This window comes from Filicampus tigris, chromosome 20, assembly GCF_054856515.1.
Source record: "Filicampus tigris isolate MCC_2025a chromosome 20, RoL_Ftig_1.0, whole genome shotgun sequence".
NCBI lineage: Eukaryota > Metazoa > Chordata > Actinopteri > Syngnathiformes > Syngnathidae > Filicampus > Filicampus tigris.
This window is the reverse complement of record NC_141236.1, coordinates 5,814,464-5,837,605: the sequence shown is the minus strand read 5'-3', so window position 1 is coordinate 5,837,605 and position 23,142 is coordinate 5,814,464. Positions and strand designations below refer to the sequence as shown.

General features: G+C 39.5%; 4 protein-coding genes and 1 non-coding gene across 6 annotated transcripts; 2 read left to right on the top strand and 3 right to left on the bottom strand.

The window, feature by feature from the left end:
• Nucleotides 1–905: 905 nt before the first annotated feature.
• LOC147127991 (alpha-1,6-mannosyl-glycoprotein 2-beta-N-acetylglucosaminyltransferase) lies at nt 906–4,653 on the top strand. Its single transcript, XM_086019170.1, has 2 exons — nt 906–1,085; nt 1,163–4,653. The coding sequence occupies exon 2, from the start codon at nt 1,317–1,319 to the stop codon at nt 2,571–2,573; it is 1,257 nt and encodes a 418-aa protein (XP_085875296.1). The 5' UTR covers nt 906–1,085; nt 1,163–1,316; the 3' UTR covers nt 2,574–4,653.
• A 349-nt stretch (nt 4,654–5,002) lies between these two features.
• brox (BRO1 domain and CAAX motif containing) lies at nt 5,003–10,500 on the top strand. The gene is made up of 13 exons (XM_086019171.1): nt 5,003–5,109; nt 5,536–5,663; nt 5,880–5,986; nt 6,554–6,650; nt 6,844–6,939; nt 7,029–7,101; nt 7,463–7,568; nt 7,727–7,816; nt 8,266–8,351; nt 8,451–8,532; nt 8,709–8,859; nt 9,029–9,188; nt 9,297–10,500. The coding sequence occupies exons 2-13, from the start codon at nt 5,563–5,565 to the stop codon at nt 9,378–9,380; spliced, it is 1,233 nt and encodes a 410-aa protein (XP_085875297.1). The 5' UTR covers nt 5,003–5,109; nt 5,536–5,562; the 3' UTR covers nt 9,381–10,500.
• A 401-nt stretch (nt 10,501–10,901) lies between these two features.
• Nucleotides 10,902–10,983, bottom strand: trnas-gcu (transfer RNA serine (anticodon GCU)). The gene has a single exon. It is a non-coding gene; the product is annotated as a tRNA-Ser (tRNA).
• A 3,168-nt stretch (nt 10,984–14,151) lies between these two features.
• Nucleotides 14,152–19,436, bottom strand: LOC147127988 (adhesion G protein-coupled receptor F3-like). Of its 2 annotated transcripts, none has more exons than XM_086018193.1 (9): nt 19,206–19,436; nt 18,573–18,809; nt 17,309–17,449; nt 17,004–17,191; nt 16,703–16,888; nt 14,952–16,256; nt 14,660–14,701; nt 14,545–14,574; nt 14,152–14,452 (listed from the first exon to the last, which is right to left on the bottom strand). In XM_086018193.1, exons 1-9 carry the CDS (start codon nt 19,432–19,434, stop codon nt 14,390–14,392), a joined length of 2,421 nt encoding a protein of 806 aa, XP_085874319.1. In that variant the 5' UTR covers nt 19,435–19,436; the 3' UTR covers nt 14,152–14,389. The 2 variants fall into 2 exon arrangements, with proteins under 2 accessions (XP_085874319.1, XP_085874318.1); XM_086018192.1 differs by having other exon boundaries at nt 15,684–16,256; nt 19,206–19,426.
• A 198-nt stretch (nt 19,437–19,634) lies between these two features.
• On the bottom strand, nt 19,635–23,142 carry LOC147127987 (uncharacterized). Its single transcript, XM_086019739.1, has 8 exons — nt 23,064–23,142; nt 21,996–22,056; nt 21,504–21,519; nt 20,998–21,153; nt 20,665–20,817; nt 20,294–20,355; nt 20,127–20,185; nt 19,635–19,767 (listed from the first exon to the last, which is right to left on the bottom strand). Coding segments are annotated over exons 1-8 (642 nt in total). The 5' UTR covers nt 23,066–23,142.

The following is a 23,142-nucleotide window of genomic DNA, read 5'->3' as shown; positions in this document are numbered from 1 at the left end:
ACTGGTGAGTAGATAGAAAATTTCTATCAGACAAACATATTTTTTACCAGACAATACAGTAATATAAAATTGTCATTTGTTAGAATTACCTTTTCATATGTTGGTCTGTCTAAATTGATTTTCAATTAAAGCAATCACATTGTGTCCCTTCACAATATTTTATTAAAAGTTTCTACACAAGAAAGCTACGATGGACTTTCCTTTTTTTTTTTTTTTTTTTAGACCACTCATACATTTCTTTTAAAGAATCTGAATGAATCAAATTTCCAATTCAGTACAGTACAAGAAATGCTCCCCTTCCGAGTAGGTCAGCACTTTTCCGTCCTCTGATTGGGTCAGACTTTACTCATGTGGGAATGGTTCCATGAAGACGGGAGCGTAAGAAGAAAAGATAAGAAAACCTGGACAATGTGAGGATAAGCCGGAGAACGCTTGTAGCTGGCTGCCTTGCCTGTAAAAGTAACTACAGAGCGCTACATATCAACACTAGCAAAAGATGATGGCGTTTGTCTACAAATAATAAGCTCCATCTGGTGAGTATAATGTATTTATATCAAGTTGTGTATTCTTATTACATCTTATTAGATAATGATTGTGCACTGTTATACTTTAGTGAAGGGATTTTTAGTTAAACATTGGAATGGAGTCACTGATCGTATGAAAACTTAGGGCTTGACTTTGTTCAGTGTCGGTTCTGTGGGTTCAGTTCTCACTCAGTGACCGAGTGAAAGTGAGCGCAAATGGTTGCTCAATATGCACTGACAGGCGACCTTTAGCCCAAAGTCAGCTGGGATGAACTCCAGCAGCAGTGAGCCTGAAGTTAACATTTTTGTTACCAGGCGCTGTAGGGGGATGTTGGGGGGGGGGGGGGGGGGTCGCAACTACTCACTCTGTGTGTCTTTCTGCAGCCTGCAAGACAAGGGCGGAACTTGTCCTAGGGGCGTAAAGTACTGGCCGCTTTGCCACATTGTACACGTCAGCAGTCAATGAGCTGTGGAGTGGAGTGAAGAAGATGAAACACCCCCGTCAGACTTCCCTCTTCCTGTTACGAGCAGTGCTCTCTGTCAAGTTACACTGCAGCCGGGGTAAGTCTAAGACAAGCTAACGTTTAGCACGACCTTTATACTACTGTTCACTTGATTAAGCTCCTTTCTCCTCCCAGGCGTTAAAAGAAAGCAGCAGCTGGCGCGGTGTGAAAAGACCGGGGAGAGAAGTTACGCTAAGTTATTGAAAACAACACACGTGACGCATGAGGAAAACTTTCCAGATAATGTGAGCTGCTGGGGACCAAAGTTTGCTTTTCTGACCTTTCCAAAATGAGGTTTCGACTGGCTAAAAAGAATGTGCTGGTGCTCTTAGGTGTTTCCTTTGTGGTTTGGACTCTTTTGGTTTCCACGCGTGTGCTGTCAGTTTCAGAGAACAGCACAAGTGACGGGACCAACCAGGCTAATCAGGGCGCACGCTCGAGTAACACAGTTAAGTTTGACTTTTCTGGCTCGCTGTCACAACTGACGCAATCCGTCTACAGCGCTAATTACAAGCAGCATATTTTAAATGCTGAGAAGTTTCCAGGGGAACCCCAGCTGGTACTGGTCGTGCAGGTCCACAACAGACCGGAATACCTGCAGCTTCTAATCAAGTCTCTGGAGAAAGCCGCAGATGTCCGCACATTCCTCCTCATCTTCAGCCATGACTATTTTTCAGCGGAAATCAACACCATTGTGCAAGGGATCACTTTCTGCAAGGTACTGCAAATTTATTTCCCTTTCAGCACTCAGCTGTATCCCACCGAGTTTCCTGGGCAGGATCCACGGGACTGCCCACGGGACATATCCAAAGACAATGCCATCAAAACTGGATGTCTCAATGCAAAGCACCCAGACTCTTATGGACACTACAGAGAAGCTTCCATCACTCAAACCAAACATCACTGGTGGTGGAAGTTGCACTTTGTGTGGGAGCGAGTGCAAGCAATGCAGGGCTACAGTGGATTTGTAATATTTCTGGAAGAGGACAACTACATTTTACCAGACTTTTTCCATTTCTATAAATCGTTAGTTGAGTTCGGGAAGAGCAGCTGCCAGGATTGCGATTTGCTGGCATTGGGAAACCATAATGACTTAAGTGGCTTCCGCAAACTGTCTAACAAGGTATTGACCACTGGGTGGATGTCCACAAAACACAACATCGGCATGGGCATCTCCAGAGAGCTGTACTACAAGATGATGGGCTGCAGCAACGACTTCTGCGCGTATGACGATTACAACTGGGACTGGACGCTGCAGCATCTTTCTGGTAAATGCATTTCTAAGCCTATCAAGGCGCTTGTGGCTCAGGGCTCTCGGGTGCTTCACACTGGAGACTGCGGGCTGCATCAGAAGCAGAACTGCAGGCCAGAATGGGCCTCACAGAAGGTGGAGGAGGCACTTAAGATAGCTAAAGATGGCCTTTTCCCTCCTTCTCTTGTCCTTACTTCTTCTGAAGCAGCTCAGCACAAGGACCACATGAAAAACGGAGGCTGGGGAGATGTCAGAGATCATATTCTATGCAATAACTTTGCCAAACGGCTTTAAACGGTGCCTTTAAGGGAGGTCAACCCAAACACATTTTTTTTCAAGAATATGTTCTATGCAGGCCCACTAGTTGAAACAAGGCATTCTGATAAATATTGCGTTTTTGGAATAAGAGTCAATCGACCCGTTTTTAGCCATCTCAGGGGGCGGCCATTTTGTCACTTCTGAAAATGACATCACAGTTTCTCAGGGCTCAGGTAACCAGTCAAAGCTTACCTGTTTTCTGAAACGGAGCCATGATTGGTCATTACTTGACCCTTGAGCAACTGTGTCATTTTCAGTTGACAGAAGTGACAAAATGGCAACCCTTGAAATGGCTGAAAACGGGTGGATTTTGCTGCTTAACTCATATTCCACAAACCCAATATTAATCAGAATGCCTTGTTTAGACTAGTGGAAGCGCGTAGAACAAATCTTGAAAAAAATGTTGAGGTTGACTTCTTTATTGTAACACGGTTTAAAAAAAAAAAGTCCATTCTGCACATTTTTCAAACATACACATTCACCATTGAGGGTTCAATAGTCTTTACTGCGTGTTTTAATGTTTGGGAGGTTTTCCCCCACCCTCCCCCCCCAAAAAAAATCTTAAGAAAATCAAGTCCAAGCATGTTGTACAAAATTTTAAAGTGCTTCAGCTCTTGATATACAGCATTGTTGCCAAAGACTGTGTAATTATGTGAGTGTGCTTTATGTTAGTGTTTGATGCATTTCATCTGTGAATGGCTAGCATCCAGTCCAGTCCATTGTGAACCCCGCCTTTTGTCCCAAGTCAGCTGTGATTTAGCTCTTACAAACCATAGAATTCCCTTGACCATTTGTTTCCATGTTTTTTAATGATTAATAGCATGTTTTACACAAGTGTGTCATGTCTTGCACTGCATCTAGTTGTTTTTTTGTTTGTGCTTTCCATGGTATGATTTCAAGCGCAGTTAAAAAATGGGATGGGATGGAAATGTTAAAAGGGAAGTCAACACCAAAATTGTTTTAACAATAATATGTTCTACGCGCCTCACTATTCTAAGGTAAGAGGTAAGTAGTAAAATCCACCCGTTATTGTCCATCTCAGGGGACGGCCATTTTGCCACACAACCAATCACAGCTCACCTGTTTAATGAAACTGAGCCACGATTGGTTATTACCTGAGCCCTGGGCAACTTTCATGTCATTTTCAGGGAGCAAGGTACAAAATGGCCGCCCCTGAGTTGGACAAAAACTAGCGGATTTTACTACTTAACTCATATTCCACAGACACAATATTAATCAGCATGCCACGTTTAGACTAGTGGGGCTGCGTAGAACATATTCTTTTAATGAACACTTTTGTGTTGACTTCCTCTTCAAACTGATGCACATAATGGAAGTTACTGAATACTGCATACGGTAGATCTTGTGTGAGCAGACTTTAATCAGGGTTTGTTCATTGGACCTGATGTCTTCCATGTTTGCTCCCTTCTGTGGTAGTCACTTATGTCAACAATGACAGCTTGATTTATCGATGTTTGAATGTGTCCTTTTGGAATTTTGTCCCATGGGATCACAAAATGTACATTTGTGATACAAACAAAAGTGAAAATGCCTTAATGTGAATTGTGTTTTGGCAGTGTAACACTGCAGTTTGACGCGGTCCTATTCATGATGTAAATGACGTTCAGCTGACCACTAGTGCCTTTTGATTGTTCCCTTGTACCTCAGCCTAGTCTCAACAAAGCACTTAGTATTAGTCTTAAATTACAAAAGGAGTGAGAGATGAATGTGATTTTTCCCCCCAAATATTTCAAATTTAAAATCAACAGCGAACTCTTGTTTGTTAAGCAATCAGTAACCCAAGGTGGTGCACTCCTGCATCTTTAGATTATATACTCTGTCATTCCCAGAGAAGAATATACCGAACATGCGGTACACTGTTAATCATGGCCTTTGATATTTATGTGATAAGGGATTTTATGATTCTCAAGTTGGTGGCATGGCATATTGATTATTTTTTTTGACTTGGCTGTATTTTGATCATTACTAGTAATACATGTTTAATGATCAATGGGTTTTTTTCAGAATTGAAAAAAATAAATATATATTTTCCTTACCCATCTGTGATGAAAGTACATTCTACTTATGAGGATTTAACATCACTGAATGTAAATGGTAAATGGACTGTCAATTGTATGTAAAGTGTTCTGTAATTTATGACCCTTGTTTCATTTTGATGAAAGCATATCACGTTAAGACACCTGACAACTGTTTCATAAATATATTAAGAGAGATTGCCTTTATTTTATCTGAAATAATTAAAAACGTTGATTACACGGCTAACGTTAAAACTATTCAGACTGACTAGTTGTTTAAAATAGACTAAAAAAAACTTGTGTTTGCAGCTCCAGTTCTGCAGCCTGACAAGCAGGTTGGACGTACTTCCGGATTTTTGTCATATGACTAAACAGTCTGTTTTCATTGGTCAACGTTCAGTCAGTTTATTTCCGGAAGTAACTTGTCAGTAGCGGACTTTCCGTCACATCACCAAAAACAAACGTCACAAAGATTGGTAAGTTTTTAAACCATAATTTTACACGTTGCATTACATATTTGTGATGTAACGAATCGGTCGATATATTACGATGATTACTTAGATTAAACCAGTGTTAATATTAGCCGATAGCTGTTTCCCGATCGCCGTTGCATGCTTATGTAATCATAACGTAATCGTTTATTTTTAAGATACCGACACAATGTGAAAATAAGTCATCGACCCCCAGTGTAAATATTTGGAACAGCAAATGGATTTGTGTGCATCTAATGTGGTTTTTGTGTTGTCTTATCGCAACAGCGAGTCAACAGTTAGCTATCGGCTAGCGTAAGCTATCCACTGAAATTTACACGTCGAAACTCATCCACGTAAAAAAAGAAAATCCTCGAACGAATATTAATGCATAGTTCATGGTTTAACCTTTTGTCGTGTTGACTGTTACAGCCATTTTGGCGTGCCCTCACCCAGGAGATGGCACACTGGTTTCACCGAAACCCTCTGAAGGCTACAGCGCCTGTGTCCTTTAATTTTTATGGAGTAGCAGGGAGCCCCGCTGCCAATAAAATCTGCAAGTATGTATGATGTCTTGATATATCAACGATAGTGTAACCAGATTTGGACTTTGGTATTTATTATGGTGATAAAAAAATAATGGATGTTAGTTTGATCTTAGTCTGTTGTCTCTCGATTAATGTCTTATAGCGAATCAAATCTATGTTGTCAGTATCACAACATGGTTTCCTGTCAACTGTAGAAACTAATAATTGGCCCTTTGTTCACAAATGCAGTGACCTAAGGACAACCAGGGCAAGGCTGCTGGAATTATTCACAGATGTTACCTGCAACGCAGAGATCATGAAAAGTGCCACAGATGCATACTTCTCCCTCCTGCAATGTCAGTTGTCACAGTCACACAAAATCCCTAAAAAGAGTTTGCAAAATATGATGATGTGTGCCACTGTTAATCAAATCTGAATTACTATGTACAGTATTGTTTCTAAAATTGTGATAGCCGCTGTAATAGATCTCGTGACATTTCATAGCATCCTCAAGCACAGAGTCTTGCTAAATAAATCCTTCGGGGACAAAACAATTCTTGAGGACTGATTTTAAATTATTTGACAAAAGATGCATTAGCATGGTTTTGCACCCCAAGCAGCAAGTTCAAACTTGAATCAACAAACAGCAGCACATGTTCCTGCCTGTTCAAGCAGGTACATGTAGAGAATAATTAGTTCTGCCTCTCTTAAGCACTGTTTTATTCATAGAAACTAAAAATATAAGGACACATAAACTAGTCATGTGAAGCAGTTATATACTTCCACTATAATAATTGTCTTAAATCAATGGACCAATGTACCCTCTTAAATATAAACCTCTTTCTAACATTCCCCTTTATTTATACATTTCAGAGTTATATTTGTTGGTCTTATTTTTTTAACTGTGCTTTATGATACGACAGGCTTTATTGTATCCTTGGATGGAACTACACAGGACAACAAGATGAGGTATATTCAGAACTTCAAATGGACTGATACTTTACAAGGGAACACACCAAGGTATGCATGAAGTGCATTAGCCTTTCCACTAGAGGGCAAATGTTCATGATTGACCACATGTGCATTTTGAGACTGCAACACAAATGTTGCCTGCTAAATGAGCAACCATAGGCACGATCATATTTCTTCCTGCAAATTCTCATCCTTAAAGTTGATGACTTTATTTTAATGTTCCATGTTGTCCACGTCTTAGTGCCCAACAAGATGCCGTCTTCGAGCTGGTCTCCATGGCCTTCAACGTCGCGCTCTGGTACACCAAGTTTGCCTCTAGACTTGCTGGAAAAGAAAAGTATGTGTTTCTGTAGTTGTTTTTAAATATTACAAAAGTTTAAGTGCATTTTTTTTTTTTTTTCACACGCCGTTTTCCCTTTTTGACAGCGTCTCAGAGGATGAAGCGAAAGTTGTTCACCGCAGCTTGAAAGTTGCTGCTGGAATCTTCAAAAATCTTCGGGTAACCCACGTGTAGTGACTAGTTACGCAGTACATATGTCACGACATGTCTTAATTGTGTGTTCATGACCTGATGCTCGATCCGTATAAAAACTGATTTTATAATGTAGGAAATGGATGACTGTCAATATGCAACACTTTATTTCTATAAATCCCATCACTAGTTAGCTGTTTTTGTTTAGTTTTTTTTTAACACGAGCTTCCCTGGTGCCTGCGGGCAACATTTTGCTGACAACTTGTCTTCAGCCATGTATTTTTTTTTTTCATAATGAATTAGCATGTTCTAGACTGCCCTCTATTTATGTGCTGCAGTTAAAACCTTAATCGGAAATAAATGTAGGAAATGGTTCATTTTCCCACAGGAGGCCCACATCCCTCGTCTCATCACCCCTGCAGAAAAAGGTCGAGACCTGGATCCCAGAGTGATTGATGCATACATCATCCAGTCTCAGGCAGAAGCTCAAGAAGGTATGTGTCTCTCATGGCTGGAAAACCAAGGTTGTATTTCCTTGTTGGATTGTTATCTTCTCATGAGTTCTCTTCCCAGCGAGGCAATGAACTGAAGAGAATTTGTCCCCAATCTGCGTAGTATCTTTGAGTATGCAAACATTCTTGTTCCTCCACAGTGACAATCGCCAGAGCCATTGAACTGAAGCACAATGCCTCAATTGTCGCAGCGCTGGCATCCGAGACGGCAAACTTTTATCAGAAAGCTGGTGAGCAGTTCAAGACCAGGGTTGTTTTATAATTGTCCTTTGTGAAGCTGTTTAGTAGAGTGTATTCATTCCAGTGTGACTTAAAATCATAATCAAGCCAATGCTACAGCAATGCTACGTTATTATAAAAACCTGCTGGGGCTGTGCAATTAATCGAAATTCGATTAAAAAATTGGCATAATCGTAAAAAATGATTATTTATATTCATTTATATCCAACTTGTTTACACATGGAAATCATACTTTAATTTATACATAAGTCATTTTATACATTTTGTTTGGTCCAAAAATACCTTACTTGTTTATTAAATATTAGACATGTTCTTGTTTTGTACCAGAAATAAATGATCATTTGAATAATCATGATTTCAATTATTACCAAAATAATCATGATTCATATTTTTTTTCCCATAACTGAGCAGCACTAAAACCTGCTGATTTTGTCTCCAGACCACACTCTGAACACTTTGGCGCCCGAGTGCAGCAGCAAGTGGAGGAAGTATCTCCAGCTCAAGTTCTTCTTCTACATGGCATATGTAAGATTTGTTCGCTTGTGTAAAGGGTTAGATGTATTGCGTGATCTCATTCTCAGCAGTGTGATGCTCCCATCAACGTGTGCTACTTTGTGCTTACAGGCGTACTGCTATCACGGGCAGACACTGCTGGCGAATGATAAGTGTGGTGAGGCAATACGATCCCTCCAAGAAGCAGAAAAGGGTATATGTCTTGCTTTTGATTATATCTCAGCAAAAATAAAGTCTGAAGTGACTGGCCTAAAAATATATATATTGCACAACTGAAAAAAAAAAATAAATAGATGCCTGTGGGGGACAAAAAAAGTAACTACCGGTACTTCCTATCTGTAGACTTAATATTTTTGTCGTATTTTGTAGCTTACTCCCGTGCTGAAGAGCTGTGTAAAGAATATCGTCACACCAAAGGTCCGGGCACCACGGCCAAACCATCTGAGCAGCTTTTCTTCCTCAAATTGGGTGGTTTCATTAAGAACACACTGGATAAGTGCCAGAGAGAAAATGGCTTCATGTGAGTCACACACATACGCGCACACTGATGGTCCTAAAAACGCAGGCCGAGTGGGGCCGTGACCTCGCTGCCATCTGATTGGCACGCAGATGTAGCTGTTTTTTTTTTTTTTTGTTTGCGCAAAGTCATCAAATTAGATGGTTTATTGATTTGAATATTTTTTTCCCAGATATTTCCACAAGGTCCCAGCTGAACCTCCCCAGCTCGAATTGAAGGCAAACTACGGCCTGGTGGAGCCAGTCCCCTTTGAGCTGCCGTCCCCAAGTGAGCAGTGTACTCCTGAAGTTTATGCCACCTTTGACCTGACCAGGGGAGCCAAAAATGACAAGGTAGTAGAAATCACTTGGAAGGATGTTTTGTCTGTGACAAATCAATTCATTTGGCGCAACAATTGTAATTGTTTCGAATAATCACGTTTATTGTGGCTTTTTCTCCAGGCCAAACCGAAAGAGGAAGAAGTCAAACCAATGAAGGAACCTGATTTAAAGCCCCAGAAGGACACAGGCTGCACCATTTCCTAAATATATTGGAGTCATTCCTCTCATGCTGCAGTAGCATCCAGTACACACACAATTTAACCTCTCTTCTTTAACATGTACGCTGGAATGTTTGTGTATTCAGATATGACGTCACCATCATTATTGCTATAGCCAGTTCTGGTCACATTATTTTCGAGCTCATACACAAGTATTTGTGGCATTTGATTGAAATTGTGCTTCACAATGTAAACCTAAGTGTACTCAACTCAGTCTTTGTCATTCAGCTTGGAGTAGTATATTGGTACCTCACAGGAGTTTTGGTCCACGGGGGTTGACGTTTGCTCTCAACAAAAAAGTCAAAGGGCAGGCCCTACCACAGAACTGTAGGGAACCTTTTTTTTTTTTTTTTTTTTTTTAAATAAATCTGCAAACTCACTCCAAGAAATCTTTTTTTAATCATATAATAAGTTTTACATTCATGCAAATCCATAATGGGCTAACAAAATTAATCGGATTGAACTAATTTAGTTTATTTTCGGTGTAGCGGTTTCCAATAATGGTAGATCACAAGTGTAGTTTTTTTTTTTTTTTTAACTTTGCATGGAACTGTCAGTTTACTAACCAAAAATGAAACAAATAAAAAAGATAGGTTAGGTTTGGGATTATGTCCCTCATAATCATAGTTATTTATTCATGTTATGTATATTTTAGTAGTTAAGTCTGAGGCAAATTGTTGGGTCCAAATTATTATTTTTTTAAATGTTGATATGTCACAACCGCCTTACATAAACTCCTTACTCATGTTTACTCTTTAATTGCTGAGAAAGCGCTGTTAATAGTTTATACTACTTGTACTATAAGGTGTTGCTCCCCCAAGACTTGTGATTACTAATGCAAATGGACAATTCAAATAAAGATGATAGTACAATGAAAAATAGAAATGCTGGCAAAATTCTACAAAACATGAATGCAATGCGAGAAACAATTCTTCTTCTCTTTGGAACTGACTGATGCTTGTTTTGTATTTTCATCAAGCCACTTGTTCATCAGTATGGTTCACATCACATGGTTCACTATTACAATTGAAAATCATTGTAAAGTACCTGCTGTAATTTATGTAAACTGTACTACAATCACAATTAAAAATCACAGCTGTAACAAATTCCTTGAATTTATTTTTGGGTTTATATAATTGTACTGGAGCATCCAGTAGCATACTGTCTAAATACATTTGGGGGAAGCAAAAGCTAATTAAGGCTTATACAATACAACCTTTTTATACAGCTGAACATTTGATAAACTTGCAAGTTTGGTGCTTAACTTTTTCCAAAACGTTTATAATCAACTAAAGTCAACAGATAAAAAGTTGCATGTTTACTGTCCATTCTTTCAGTTCATATCTGTCACTCAGTGACACTGTCTCTGAGATGTACATACATTTGAGAAAGGTTACGAGGATGACAGGTTTACAACCTTAAAAAAGATCAGAACCGACGAGGATGGGATTCGCAACGACGCGTGCAGAGCAAAATGGATTCCATTAAAGTAAAAACAAAAACGAACCGACGAGGATGGGATTCGAACCCACGCGTGCAGAGCACAATGGATTAGCAGTCCATCGCCTTAACCACTCGGCCACCTCGTCATGTGAGCCACTCTCTTATTAGCGCTGGATTAAAATTGCGTTGTACCACAATTTCTGGTTAGGCATACACGAAACTACGCATCACGATGAAAGCTTCACCATAGGTCGACGCCTCCTTCCTGGTCTTGCAAATGTTAATACTCTCGTGCGCCGCCTCGTGATATCAGAAGTATACTACAAGTGTCAAAGCACCGGCTAATGTGAATACTCTCGTGCGCCGCCTCGTGGTATTTGAAGCATACTACAACTACAAGTGCAAGTGTCAAAGTGGTATTTAGTGGTATGATTGAACCACCATGCATTAAAAATGCATAAATAAATGGAGAGAGATGGAGCAGCCTCCTGCAGGTGTGTATGCCAGTGTATGTAGCGGAGTGGTTTGAAAGGCTTGAAAGCTATGACAGCGAGAATATAGAGCCTATACCTCACAAAAGTGAGTACCGTAGATATTTCGACAAATATTTAAGTATATTTGCCAGTGTACATCTTATTTACCTCAGAATACAGCCATTAATAGCAAAACCCCTGGCAACAAAAGTGAGTACACCCCTAAGTGAAAATGTCAAAATTGAGCACAGTTAATCATTTTTCCACCTGTGTGTCATGTGACTCGTTAGTCTTACATGGTCTCAGGTATGAATAGGAAGTAGGTCATTTCTTCTGTGTTGTCCCATGAAAAGATACAATTAAACACCTGCAGAAATGTGAGATACACAATGCATCATATGACTTGCGCAATGGCAGCATCCTCCCATTTGACGTCGTTCATACAAAGAATCGATTTTTATAACTGATGGTAAAAAGCAACATCAAAATGAGTCACCTTTATTGTGAGAACAAAAATTTGCATGCTATTCCATAATTTGTATTTTCCTTCCCAAACTGTATTTATGCCCCTATTGATATTATAACATAAGAAACGTATTCCTGTGCCTGTGTACTGTAAAGTCTACACACCCCTGTTCAAATGCCATTTTTTGGGGTGATATACAAAAATAAGACCAATATAAATAATTTTAAAACTTGTTCCACCGTTAATATGACCTATAATCTCTCCCACTCTATTGGAAAATAAATAAATAAATGTGCTGTAAAATGTGACTCCAAAATTGCCAGGAACAGCATGCTAAAGCATTTCAACATTATTTGGGGTCAATCAGATACATTTTAAATGGTGGCAGATGCATGCTGACTCCCATTTAACATTTGTTTGTGATGGGTTCATGCCCAACACATCCATATCAGCAGTTCTAAGAGGGTGTGCACTCAGTTGTTTATTTATACTGGGTTACTGTACCATTTGCTTCTTTTCAGGTGTGATTCAAGTCAGACCTCTCTCTATAGTGGTACGAGGTGTGAGAATGTGAAAAACGGCAGACGCATTCTTCAAGCGTCGGACACCGTCCGTGTGCTCAGTGATCAGATGTACAGAAAGCTGGCCTCCCGTTCACCAGCATCAACGCCAACTCTCTTAGTCTTCTTACCTATGTGGATAGCAAATGCCTTCTGGGCCTTACTGACGTAGACCACGACCCCAATTCTAGATCTGTATTTAAACAAGTATTTGAATATCCATAAATAGAGCCAGCTAAATGAGTCCTTATCCTGAAGCTGTAACTACTATGTGGCTCAATTTGTTAGTATGATCACTGTGTTGTATGTTGATCGATTGAGTATTTTTATTCATAGGGATATGTTTAAATTGATATTACTCATATAACAATAAAAATCGATTAAAATGCTGTGATATTAAAAATATTTTATGCTTGTGGATATAGAACACAAAATTTGTGTCATATGAATATATATATATATATTTTTTTTTTTGTAATCAAACGTTTTTCCGAATGCAGTCTGGCTGCAAAGTCTATATGATGAAGAGATAATGAGGGAAAGATAGACTATGCACCTCCCCCCCCATAATCTGTTGTTGTTTTTGCGGTTGTCACATCTCACAAGTTTTCATTTCATGTCATTTCAGTGTTTGTAGGTATACAATTTCATAGTTTAGCGTGTGATGCAGTCAGACATCTGAGGAAAAAGTGTTGGTGGAATACATCAATGCCCAGTTGGTCATGCCATTGTAATCAAAAGTTTGGCTTTAGCCACAGGTGTTTCTACTCAAAAACTAATTTACCTGCCAGCTGCGTAGAAGTTAATGACGCTACTACTTGGCAGTGAATGGTAAGTGTCAGTGACATTCCTGTGATTTCCTTGCCAACATTGACAATATCTGTGCAGTAATGAGTTGTGACTTTGTAAAGTAACTGTTGTCAGATTATTTCAGTGAGAAAAATTACGCGTTAGATTAGCCGCGACTGTAAAAACTGGGTATGTTTCAGCGATGGGTGCGTCATTTAAAGTGTGGCGAGCTGGATGTCCGTCATCGTCAGTAAAAAAGAGTTTGCAAAGGTTTTTGAGATATTTGTGCCGGCTTTATTTGTCTGTAAGGTTATCTATATAAGTGGTTTCTTGATTGAGTAGGTTTGGAAGTAATCAAGCCTGGGTGTGGTCAGCAATAAATCATTATTAGGGTAGTACCTTAGGTGAGTTAATTCATGCTTTAATGAGGGAGGCAAATACTTTTCAAATATGGCTAGGTAGCTTGTTTTTTTTTCCTTAATAAATAAAATGATCATCTAAAAACTGCATTCTATGTTTATTTGGGTTGTCTTTGTCTGATATTTACGTTGTTGGCTGATCTTTAACATTAAATAGCAAGTCAACCCAAACATTTTTTTTTTCCTGAATATGTTCTATGCAGGCCCACTAGTTGAAACAAGACTTTCTGATTAGTATTGTGTTTGTGGAATATAAATTAAGCAGCAAAATGCACCCACTTTTAGCCATCTCAGGGGGCGGCCATTTTGTCACTTCTGTTGACTGAAGGTCGAAATGGCTCAGGGCTCAGATAACAACCAATCATGGCTCACCGTCAGAAAACAGGTGAGCAACTTTAATGTCATCTTCAGTCGACAGAAATGACAAAATGGCCGCCCCTGAGACAGCTAAAAACGGGTGGATAATGCTACATTTAAGAATGCAGCATTTACTCTATGTTCCTTATTAGTTTATTAGAAAGCTGTGGCACATCAGCACACAGCCTGAAATCCCCGTACTCGAGAATAACATTGAAAGGAATGAGAGAATGACAGTTAAAGACAATCATGTGTTACCATAGCGCCTTCTGCTGGATGTGTATCTTTATTTAGCTATGTGGCATTGACAGAATATGGAGCAGCATATATGCTGTGGCATGTTAGTCAAAATTGATACTTATCAGACAGTAACATTAACCAATCAAAATATTCCAGATTCACCCCCCAAAAAAAGTGAAGATTTAAATATCCAGAAAATGCTTCACACGCAGGAAGAGGAAAGAGCAAGAGTTGGCTGATCTCAAGATTCATTTTGCCTTTCGTGCATGAGGTTGATGTTTTTTGTTCTCATTTCGTCTTTTTGAATTCGCCTGAGAATGTAAGAAGAAAATATTAACTCTTTATATTCCATTCCGTGGCATAATTTGACAAAATTCATCATAAATCGTATTTGTAAGTGTACCGTTATAAGCTTCAATAATTCCTCTCGAACCTGCGATTAGTGACACACACACAGATTGGTACCTTTGTGTAAATATTGCACAGGATAACTTGCTATTTTAATGAAGTACACCAACCTTCTGCTCTGCAAAACAGCCCGACAGCAAAATGGAAAGCCCCTGCAAGACAGTAAGAATAACAGCAAAATAACTATAAAACAACTCGATTGGCAGATAGATGATTAACATTTCTTTAAAGCGGAAGTCAACCCAAACATATTTTTTTCAACTTCCGCTTTAAGGCAAATTTTGTCTTGTCTAGAGGAAATCAAGGCCTGGATGGCCTCAAGAGAACAGAACTGATTTTGGTAATATTAATTGGTACAACTGAGGTTGTTGGAGTGTTTGGGTTTGTGTGTGTTGAAAGTACCTGAAACGAATTGAGGATGCAGAAACTGTATTCCACAAAAATAAAAAATGGTTTTCCGGGGCCCGGCACGAAGAAAAAGTACCCAGCAATCCATGTCAGTCCAAAGATTGGCGTCAAAAAGACCACGGCTTTGAGGATACTTTTGACCGTTTCCTTGTGATCTGCCTTGCTGTCGTCTAGGACTGGAGACTTTGCCAGAGTAGCGATGACAAACACCAGAGAACAGAGATTTGTCAAAGTAATGGTTCCAATTGGGAGGAGAAACGAAAACAACAAGGTCTGGAAGGCTTCTCCGGGAACTAGCCAACAATTTTTATCGTGGTAAGGCTTGTTGCTCTTTTTACAAGATATGTAGGTGGATCCCACTATTAGCAATGGGCAGATGTAGCCAACCATGCTGGAGAGACACACGAAAACCCTTTTGCTCAGTGGGTTGAATACAAAGACCAGATGGTGGACGAGCAAAATGCTCATACACAGCATCCAGCAAAATTTGGCCAAGAAAAATAGATGTTTGCAGACAGTCACAATTTCGCACCACGGGGGATGCTTTGACAGATCAACTGTTGAGGAAATCAAGAAACTGCAGTGGGCAAGCAAGAGGAAAAGGGCAATATTCACCATGACTGTGTGATAAAAATGTGAAAGGTTTGTTTTGACCACTGCTGACCACACCAGAAACTGACTGATAAGAAAGATAAGCAAGGAGCAAATGGACACGCTCAAACCTACTGTCGTAAGGGTAACAAGGGGTTGTGGAGATTTGTCACCAAAGCCCCACAGAGCAGAGAATGCAGTCAAGTGGTTGCACACACAGAGAGTGTTGTTATCAACACCACTTGTTGCTGTGCAACCTTCGTCCGACCATCTCCCTGTGGTGTTCCAGAACACACAGAAAATCTTTCCGGGGTTCTGCTGCTCCTTGAAGAAGTCCAAACTAATTGTTAAAGATGACTCATTGTCGTCTTTCAGTGTTGCAGATATTAAAACTGGAGATGGCACTGTGTTGGGGAAGTTGTTTCGTAATTTACGCGTCAGGTTTTTCACACCAAATATTTTCAGTAATCCAGAGGGCCTATTCATATTTACCATGATGTCGAACAAAGTCACTTTACAGTTATCACCTGCGCAGAAGGAGAGTTCTAAATTGCGAGAGGTCACATTGGCTTGATCCCTGTTGATTTGTATGTTCTTTACTAAGTCTTCCACGGACCCGAGATAATTTGATGACAGGTCATGAATAATGGAGTCGTTGACGCCATCCCAGGCTTGGTCCAACATGTTACTTGCTGCATGTGTGAAGTTCTGAAATGCAAAAGAAGCAATGTTATATTTGAAACCATTTAGATGCGCAAGATTTTGCCCGTTAGCAATATTGCAACAACTTTTTATAACAGAGATATAATGCAAAATAAGTCTTCCTGAGAGAATTACTGCCACGTTTCTTTTTGTCGGACTACATTTTAGAAGTTGACATGCAATGCACGTAAGGTTTGATGGTCTCCTATCAAAACTCCTGTGAGGAAAATTACCTCCTCCACAAAATCGAAAAATATCGTACCGATCATTTTTATATTTTTAAAGGTTGAAGTGGACAAGAGTAGGAATGAACATATGAATTTTTGGGCGACTGGTCGTAATTTTCCGACATTTGCAGACGCTAACATTTTTCGTTAGAGTCCGTAGGCAGGCAGCCATTTGCCCCCCGCAGCTAACTAGCTAACACCACTGCCGCTCTGACAAATACTTACATATAAGACACTGTTCTGCAGTGTAATGCTTTCTGATGCTTTGGCCATCAACTGAAGAATGTGGATGGATGCAGTAAGGTCAGCCATCCTGCCACTTGAATTTGAATCCAATAGAGAAGTGTTCAGAAGTCCACTAAAAATATTCATGGCCGCCTCTGGAGTTGCGTCGCGTCCAGTCATGAATTTCTAGAAATGGAAATGGGGAAAAAAAACAAACTTACCATTTAGGTTAGGATCGAAAGAGTACTAGTAGACCTGAATCATCATTTTGCTGCTTGTGAAAGTACTAGACGTGCATCACCTCTGCTGCTTTCAAAAGTTCAAACAAATGATTGCTGACGCATTTGGAGAACACTGGCTGCCACTTGTTTCCTTGACAAGTGCGTGACTCGGAGCCAACTCTGCCTTTCGGACATGCTTTCTTAATCACTGTGTCTCCAGCTGGGGTCTTGGGCCACAAATCATCTTCTTTGCAAAATGTGTCACCCTCTAGGAGGAAAGAGAAGAAAAAAATGTTGATGACTATACAAATGAGTAACGTGAGCAAAATTATGAAAAAAAATATCTCATGTGGGAAGCAGCACTGTAAAATTGAAGGTTGTGTACCATAAATTACTGGAATGTCCAATCTTGCAGTTTTAAGTTGACCCATGACATTTTTAAAGGTGACATTCACATAATGTGAATCAGGAATTTTATGGCAGCTGATCACAGCTTTGAAATAGTAGCCCGATGAATCCGCAGTGGCTGGAAACAAAAACAAGTCAGTTTTAGGATGTGGTTCAGTATGAATCAACAACAGATTGTATTGTGTGTAGCGATAAAGCCAAACTTTCTTCCTCCCTAAATGGGCTACCAAAAACACAAATAAAATCTGTTCTTTAAAGCAGTGATTGCCAACCACTGTCCCATGACACATTAGTATGCGGTGAAAGATCATTAGTTTCTCTGCGGGAAATTATCTAATCGCTTAGCTGGTCAGAAAAGTACGTATTTTCTACAAATGATGCAAGTTTATTTGTCCATGTATGCAAGTCACATGCAGCTATTGATTTAAAGGATCTTCAGCTAGATGGCAGCAAGTACAATGAACGTGTATCCGCATGTTGCTATTCATAGAAGTGAATGTTTTTTTACACAAAAATAAATTTGCGAGGAAACTAATGATGTTTAATTTAGCTTAAAGCGGAAATCAACCCAAACATATTTTTTTCAAGAGTATTATTCCCAGCAGGCCCACTAGTTGAAACACGGTATTCTGATTAGTATTGCATTTGTGGAATATAAATTAAGCAGCAAAATCCACCGGTTTTTAGCCATCTCCGGGGGCGGCCATTTTGTCTTTTCTGTCGACTGAAAATGACATCACAACTGCTAAGGTAATGACCAATCACGGCTCATCTTCAGAAAACAGGTCACCCGCGATTGGTCGTTACCTGAGCCCTGAGCAGTTGTGATGTCATTTTCAGTCGACAGAAGTGACAAAATGGCCGCCCCCGGAAATGGCTAAAAGCGAGTGGATTAACTCTAATTCCACTAACGCAATATTTATCAGAATGCCTTGTTTCAACTAGTGGGCTTGCATAGAACACGTTCTTGAAAAAAAATATGTTTGGGTTGCCTTCCCACTTTAACAAATGTTGGGAAACACTACATTATACTATATAGTGTACTTTATACTGGGGGCTATATACTGTACAACAACAGGTGTATGTCGTAATGGCAAGTTCTCGTTACATTCTTGAGTCATTCAGTGTATATATATAATACTAATAGATACTGAAATAAAAATGCCCAGATCTAGGATGAACATCCGTCATGCCAATGTTATCATTATGATCGTCGTCCAGATGGTTTATGTTTATCTTACATTGCATTTCATCTCCACCTTTGTAGCTCCAAAAGACTTTATAGGTCTCGTTGTTGTTGTTGTTGTGGACAGTGGCGGTTATATTTACTGTCACATTTTCAGTGCTTTGTCTTTTCGAGCAGTCCACAGTAACAGGTTGGGCTGTCATGGAGATCTCTTCAGGCAGGGGTGCCACTCTTAGTCCTGTCATTGCCGTATGCCTGAATGACCCACTAGTGAATTCGCATTCATACATGCCTGCAGTGAACATAAAGAAAACTTTGCAGTGCAATGTTGCAGGGAGTGCAGATTGGGCAAACATTACTAATTGTCTTGAGGAAATTCACTTTCTTTTTTAACTCTGATATTGAATATAGTTTGGAATCCAGTTCTCAATTTGACTTAACATTGATTATGCTAACATGAATGACACAATGGAGACAATCCAATCAATTAAATCTGGGAGTGGGTTTATTGTAGTAGTTGTTGTTGTTTTTTTTTTTTTCAAACCGTGCATTATGTAAGAGAACATTTTGAGATGGAGTGATACTCAAGACCAAATAACTGGAAATTATGACTTATTATTATGAGAGTATATGGGGACAGTTTTAATCTACCAGACATGAAATTGTCATGAGAAATCTCCGTACTCACCTGCCCATAGGCTTGTTACATTATGAAGCGTGACGGAAGTGCAAGATTTATTTTCTCTTGTGGCGCAGCTGGAATTCACTTTCACCACACCGCCATTGTTAAGCTCAAAGCGTTCATTCATCCCACTCATTTTCCAGCCTGAGCTGTTCGATGCCTCCTCTAGAGTGCATTTCAGTGTTGACTCAGACATGTAAGGTACGAAAGGTTCCATTGGCTCTATAGTGACCATGCCTATGTGAGAAAGAAAATGCTAAAAGTTGTGGGCTTGCTGGGGACATATTCTTGAAAAAAAAAAGTGTTTGGGTTGATTTTCTCTTTAAGAACTGAATTGATCTACCTGGAGATTATTTTACTATGTGTTACACAACCAAACACTTGCAAACATAAACAGACACAAATCAGCATGATAAAATCATCAACATCCAACTTTTACTTGCCTACAGAGTTGATTGTGAAAACAGCTCCAAGACTGGCTTCCAAAGTCGACACAATACCTTGGAGCTTCGACGTTTCACATTTGACGCTAACGTTCACCTCAAAGTCCACAGAAGAGTTGGACAGCCTTTAAGATCGAGAAAAGCTCAATAACACACAAAACCTCCGTTGTTTTAAGACGACTAATTTGTGCTTGCTAACAAACGATACGCCTATGATGGAAGAAAAGGAAAGAAAGAAGTCTTCTTGCACACTAGACTTACATAAAATAGAAAACAAAATTGATTAAAAAAAAAATCTATATGTCTATATTTCTTTATTTGCTAGAATAAAATGTTTAAATATGCAGAGGCTATGGCTAAATTCTTCAGACAGCAACAATACTGATATTTAATACCAGTCCACCAACACTGTATTGCAGTTCCATATGTCACAATACTGATATTTTACTGTCAATAAATATGATCTATTTGTTCGGTACAATACCTCAGGCTGGTGATGCTCAGGTGTTGAAAACCGTTAAGTCCTTGAAAGTCAGTATGAAGCTTTAAAAAGAAAATCAATAAGAATTGTGCTTGGATCTCATTAATGTATGTATATGTATATGTATGTGTGTAATTATTATTGCAACAAATGTCATTAGAATTGTGTACCTTTTGAGTTTTGTTTGAATCCCATGTGGTTCCGTTCAGAGTTGCAGTTCCAATGAGGTGGACTGCAGAGATGACAAGGGGGATTTTGTTCAGTTCAGACCTTATCATCCTCATCATCTGTCAGGATCAGGGTTTTAAAAAATGCAACACAAATTCTCGTTTTATGTTTCAGTTTTACGGTAAACTTCAATTTGGAGTGACAACTAACACACAGCAAACACACTTTTTCTGACTTATTTGTATTTAAATTGGACCACAACTTCTTCAGTCGAAAATTGTATTCAAGTTAAATGTGATTGTCATTAATTGCAAAGCCTCAAATTCATTAGATTTTTTGGGGGGATTGAATATCACCTCAGGTAATCTCTTACCTTTGACCTTGGCGATGCAAACTGGCGTGATTGTCAACACATTGTGTTTGCACGTGGTGTCACCGCAGCAGTTTAGTTTGTAGCACACCTCATTGCTCCAAGTGTACCCATCAGAACAGTTACAAGCGTATTCATCGTCAATAATTAGGCAATCTGGAATAGCAACGCAGGCTGTTTTTTGACATACAGTACTGTATTACATGCAAAAGAAAAAAACATATTTTTCCATCGTAGTGCCAACAGATGCTTATAGACATTGGACTTGGTTGCAATATTTTCAGTTCTCCCTTGCTGTATGACAGGACAAGCTCATCGGTAATTTGCATGATGTACCTGCAACCATCGTACTGTTGGCAAACGCCACTGTGTAGAATGTTCCGTTGTCATTGGGCACCCGGAGATCGGCTGCCATATTCAAAACTGTTTCGATGCTCTGTGCCTGCAGTGTGACGTTACTTTCCACCAAAATTTCAGCGTTGTAGGATATCCCTAGAGAAATATTAGTAACATCTTTGGAAGTTGAAGTATGGTGTCTCATTGAATACAAAATACTGGATATCCATCAAATTTCATTCATACTATTGGCCTATTTCATTCGGTAATACCCAAGCCTCCGGAGCTGAGATTCAAACCCCGAGCCTCAGAACTGTATGCTACTGTAGGAAGCTAGCATGCTAGGGACAGACCGGATTGGGGCAAAAAAATGATTCCGGCAATAATTTGGAATTTATTGAATTGAAACTTGGCAGTAGGACCACAAATGTGCTTTATAAAAATATTGGCGTATTATGACCAGTGAATTATGAGTATAGGAAAACTGACATGTTAGTAATACTTACCAGCAGCAGCATAAGCCTGCAAATCACACAAACAGACAAGAAATATATTTATTAATTACACCTTCTCCACTAATTTCTTTCCAGGTATTAAAGAAAAAAACAAACAAAATAAATGCATTAATTTTCATATTTCTTATGTCATTGTGATGCATACAAAATGTGACTTTGGAAAAGGTGACTCTGACTGGAAAATTACACAGACAGTCACACATATACTGCCAATCTTTCGTTAAAGTCCCTGTGAATTTAGAGATGAATTTCCAATACATAAATCAAGTTTGAAGATAATTGGTGAAAATGTGCCAATACTGAAATTGATGTAGTAGAACTCACTTGTCGAGATTCAGCATAGAATCAAACTATTTTGGAGGATTGTTAGCAGCACGATTTTCTGTGGTGTGTCCAATTCACTAGACATATTTCTTTCCACTTTACAGGGACTTTAAATTTAAGATCATCCCAGAGTCAATACCACAAACAACAAATCATTACCTGATAGTAACTGCATAAAGATCCCATCAGATACATGAACATGGCAGAAAACATTGCGGTCCTAATGGAAAAATCAACATTCAATAAACAATACATAACAATAAAAGGAATAGGGAGGATTGGGGCTTGGTGTCACATTGAAATTATCTTCTCCACCAGAGGGCGCAACTAAAATATGGATACTAGTTTTCTTCCTCTATATCAGGGGTCTTCAATCCTGTTCCCCGAAGGCCGCTGTTTTGACTGTTTTCCATATGTCCCTGCTGCAACATGCCTGATTCAAATGATCAGATAATCAGCAAGGTCTGTAGAAGCAGGATAACAATCCTGATCATTTGAATCAGGCGTATTGCAGCAGGGAGACCTATAAAATATCCAGGAACCCGGCCTTTGAGGAACAGGATTGAAGACCCCTGCTTTATATGGTCAGGGGTATGTCATGTCTGAGAAGAGAATAGAATATTGTGAGCTGAGATGAGCGCCAATTAATCATTTTGCACAACCCAACGTCAACAAAATGTTGACTTTATATATTTGCAAAGAAGCATTTTCCAGATAAAAATCCAAGCAGTGATCCGCGTGGACTTGAATTCCAGGTGCCTTGTCATACTTCAGTCATGTTTCTGTTTTAAAGTAGATGTATCATGCTGAATCAACTTTTTTGAGCTTTTAGCCATGTTAAATTGCTTTTTCCTGAGGAAAAAAGAACCTAAAACCTAAGTCAGGGTTCTTCTATCCTGTTCTATCCACGAGGTCCGCTGTCCTGCCTGTTTTACATCCCTCCCTGCTGCAACACTGATTCAAATGATCAGATAATCAACAAGGTCTGCAGAAGCTGGATAACCATCGTGATCATTTGAATCAGATGTGTTGCAGCAAGGAGACATAAAACATCCAGGAACAAGATTGAGGCCCTAAGTGGTGTTTTCCTCCATTCATCCATCTTAAAGCATTCCCGCTCCTTCCTCCTCTCTAAGCACCAGCCCCGCCCGAACCAAGTAAACGACCGGTTCCTCACATTGTGACGTCAGCCCCGTAAAACCACCTGCCAAGTAAACACACGCCTACATTCTCCAGAAGCCAGCAGTTACTGTTTGGTGGCCGGTGCTCGCTGCCGGCTTTGGGACGACGTCATGAAAGAGGTGCG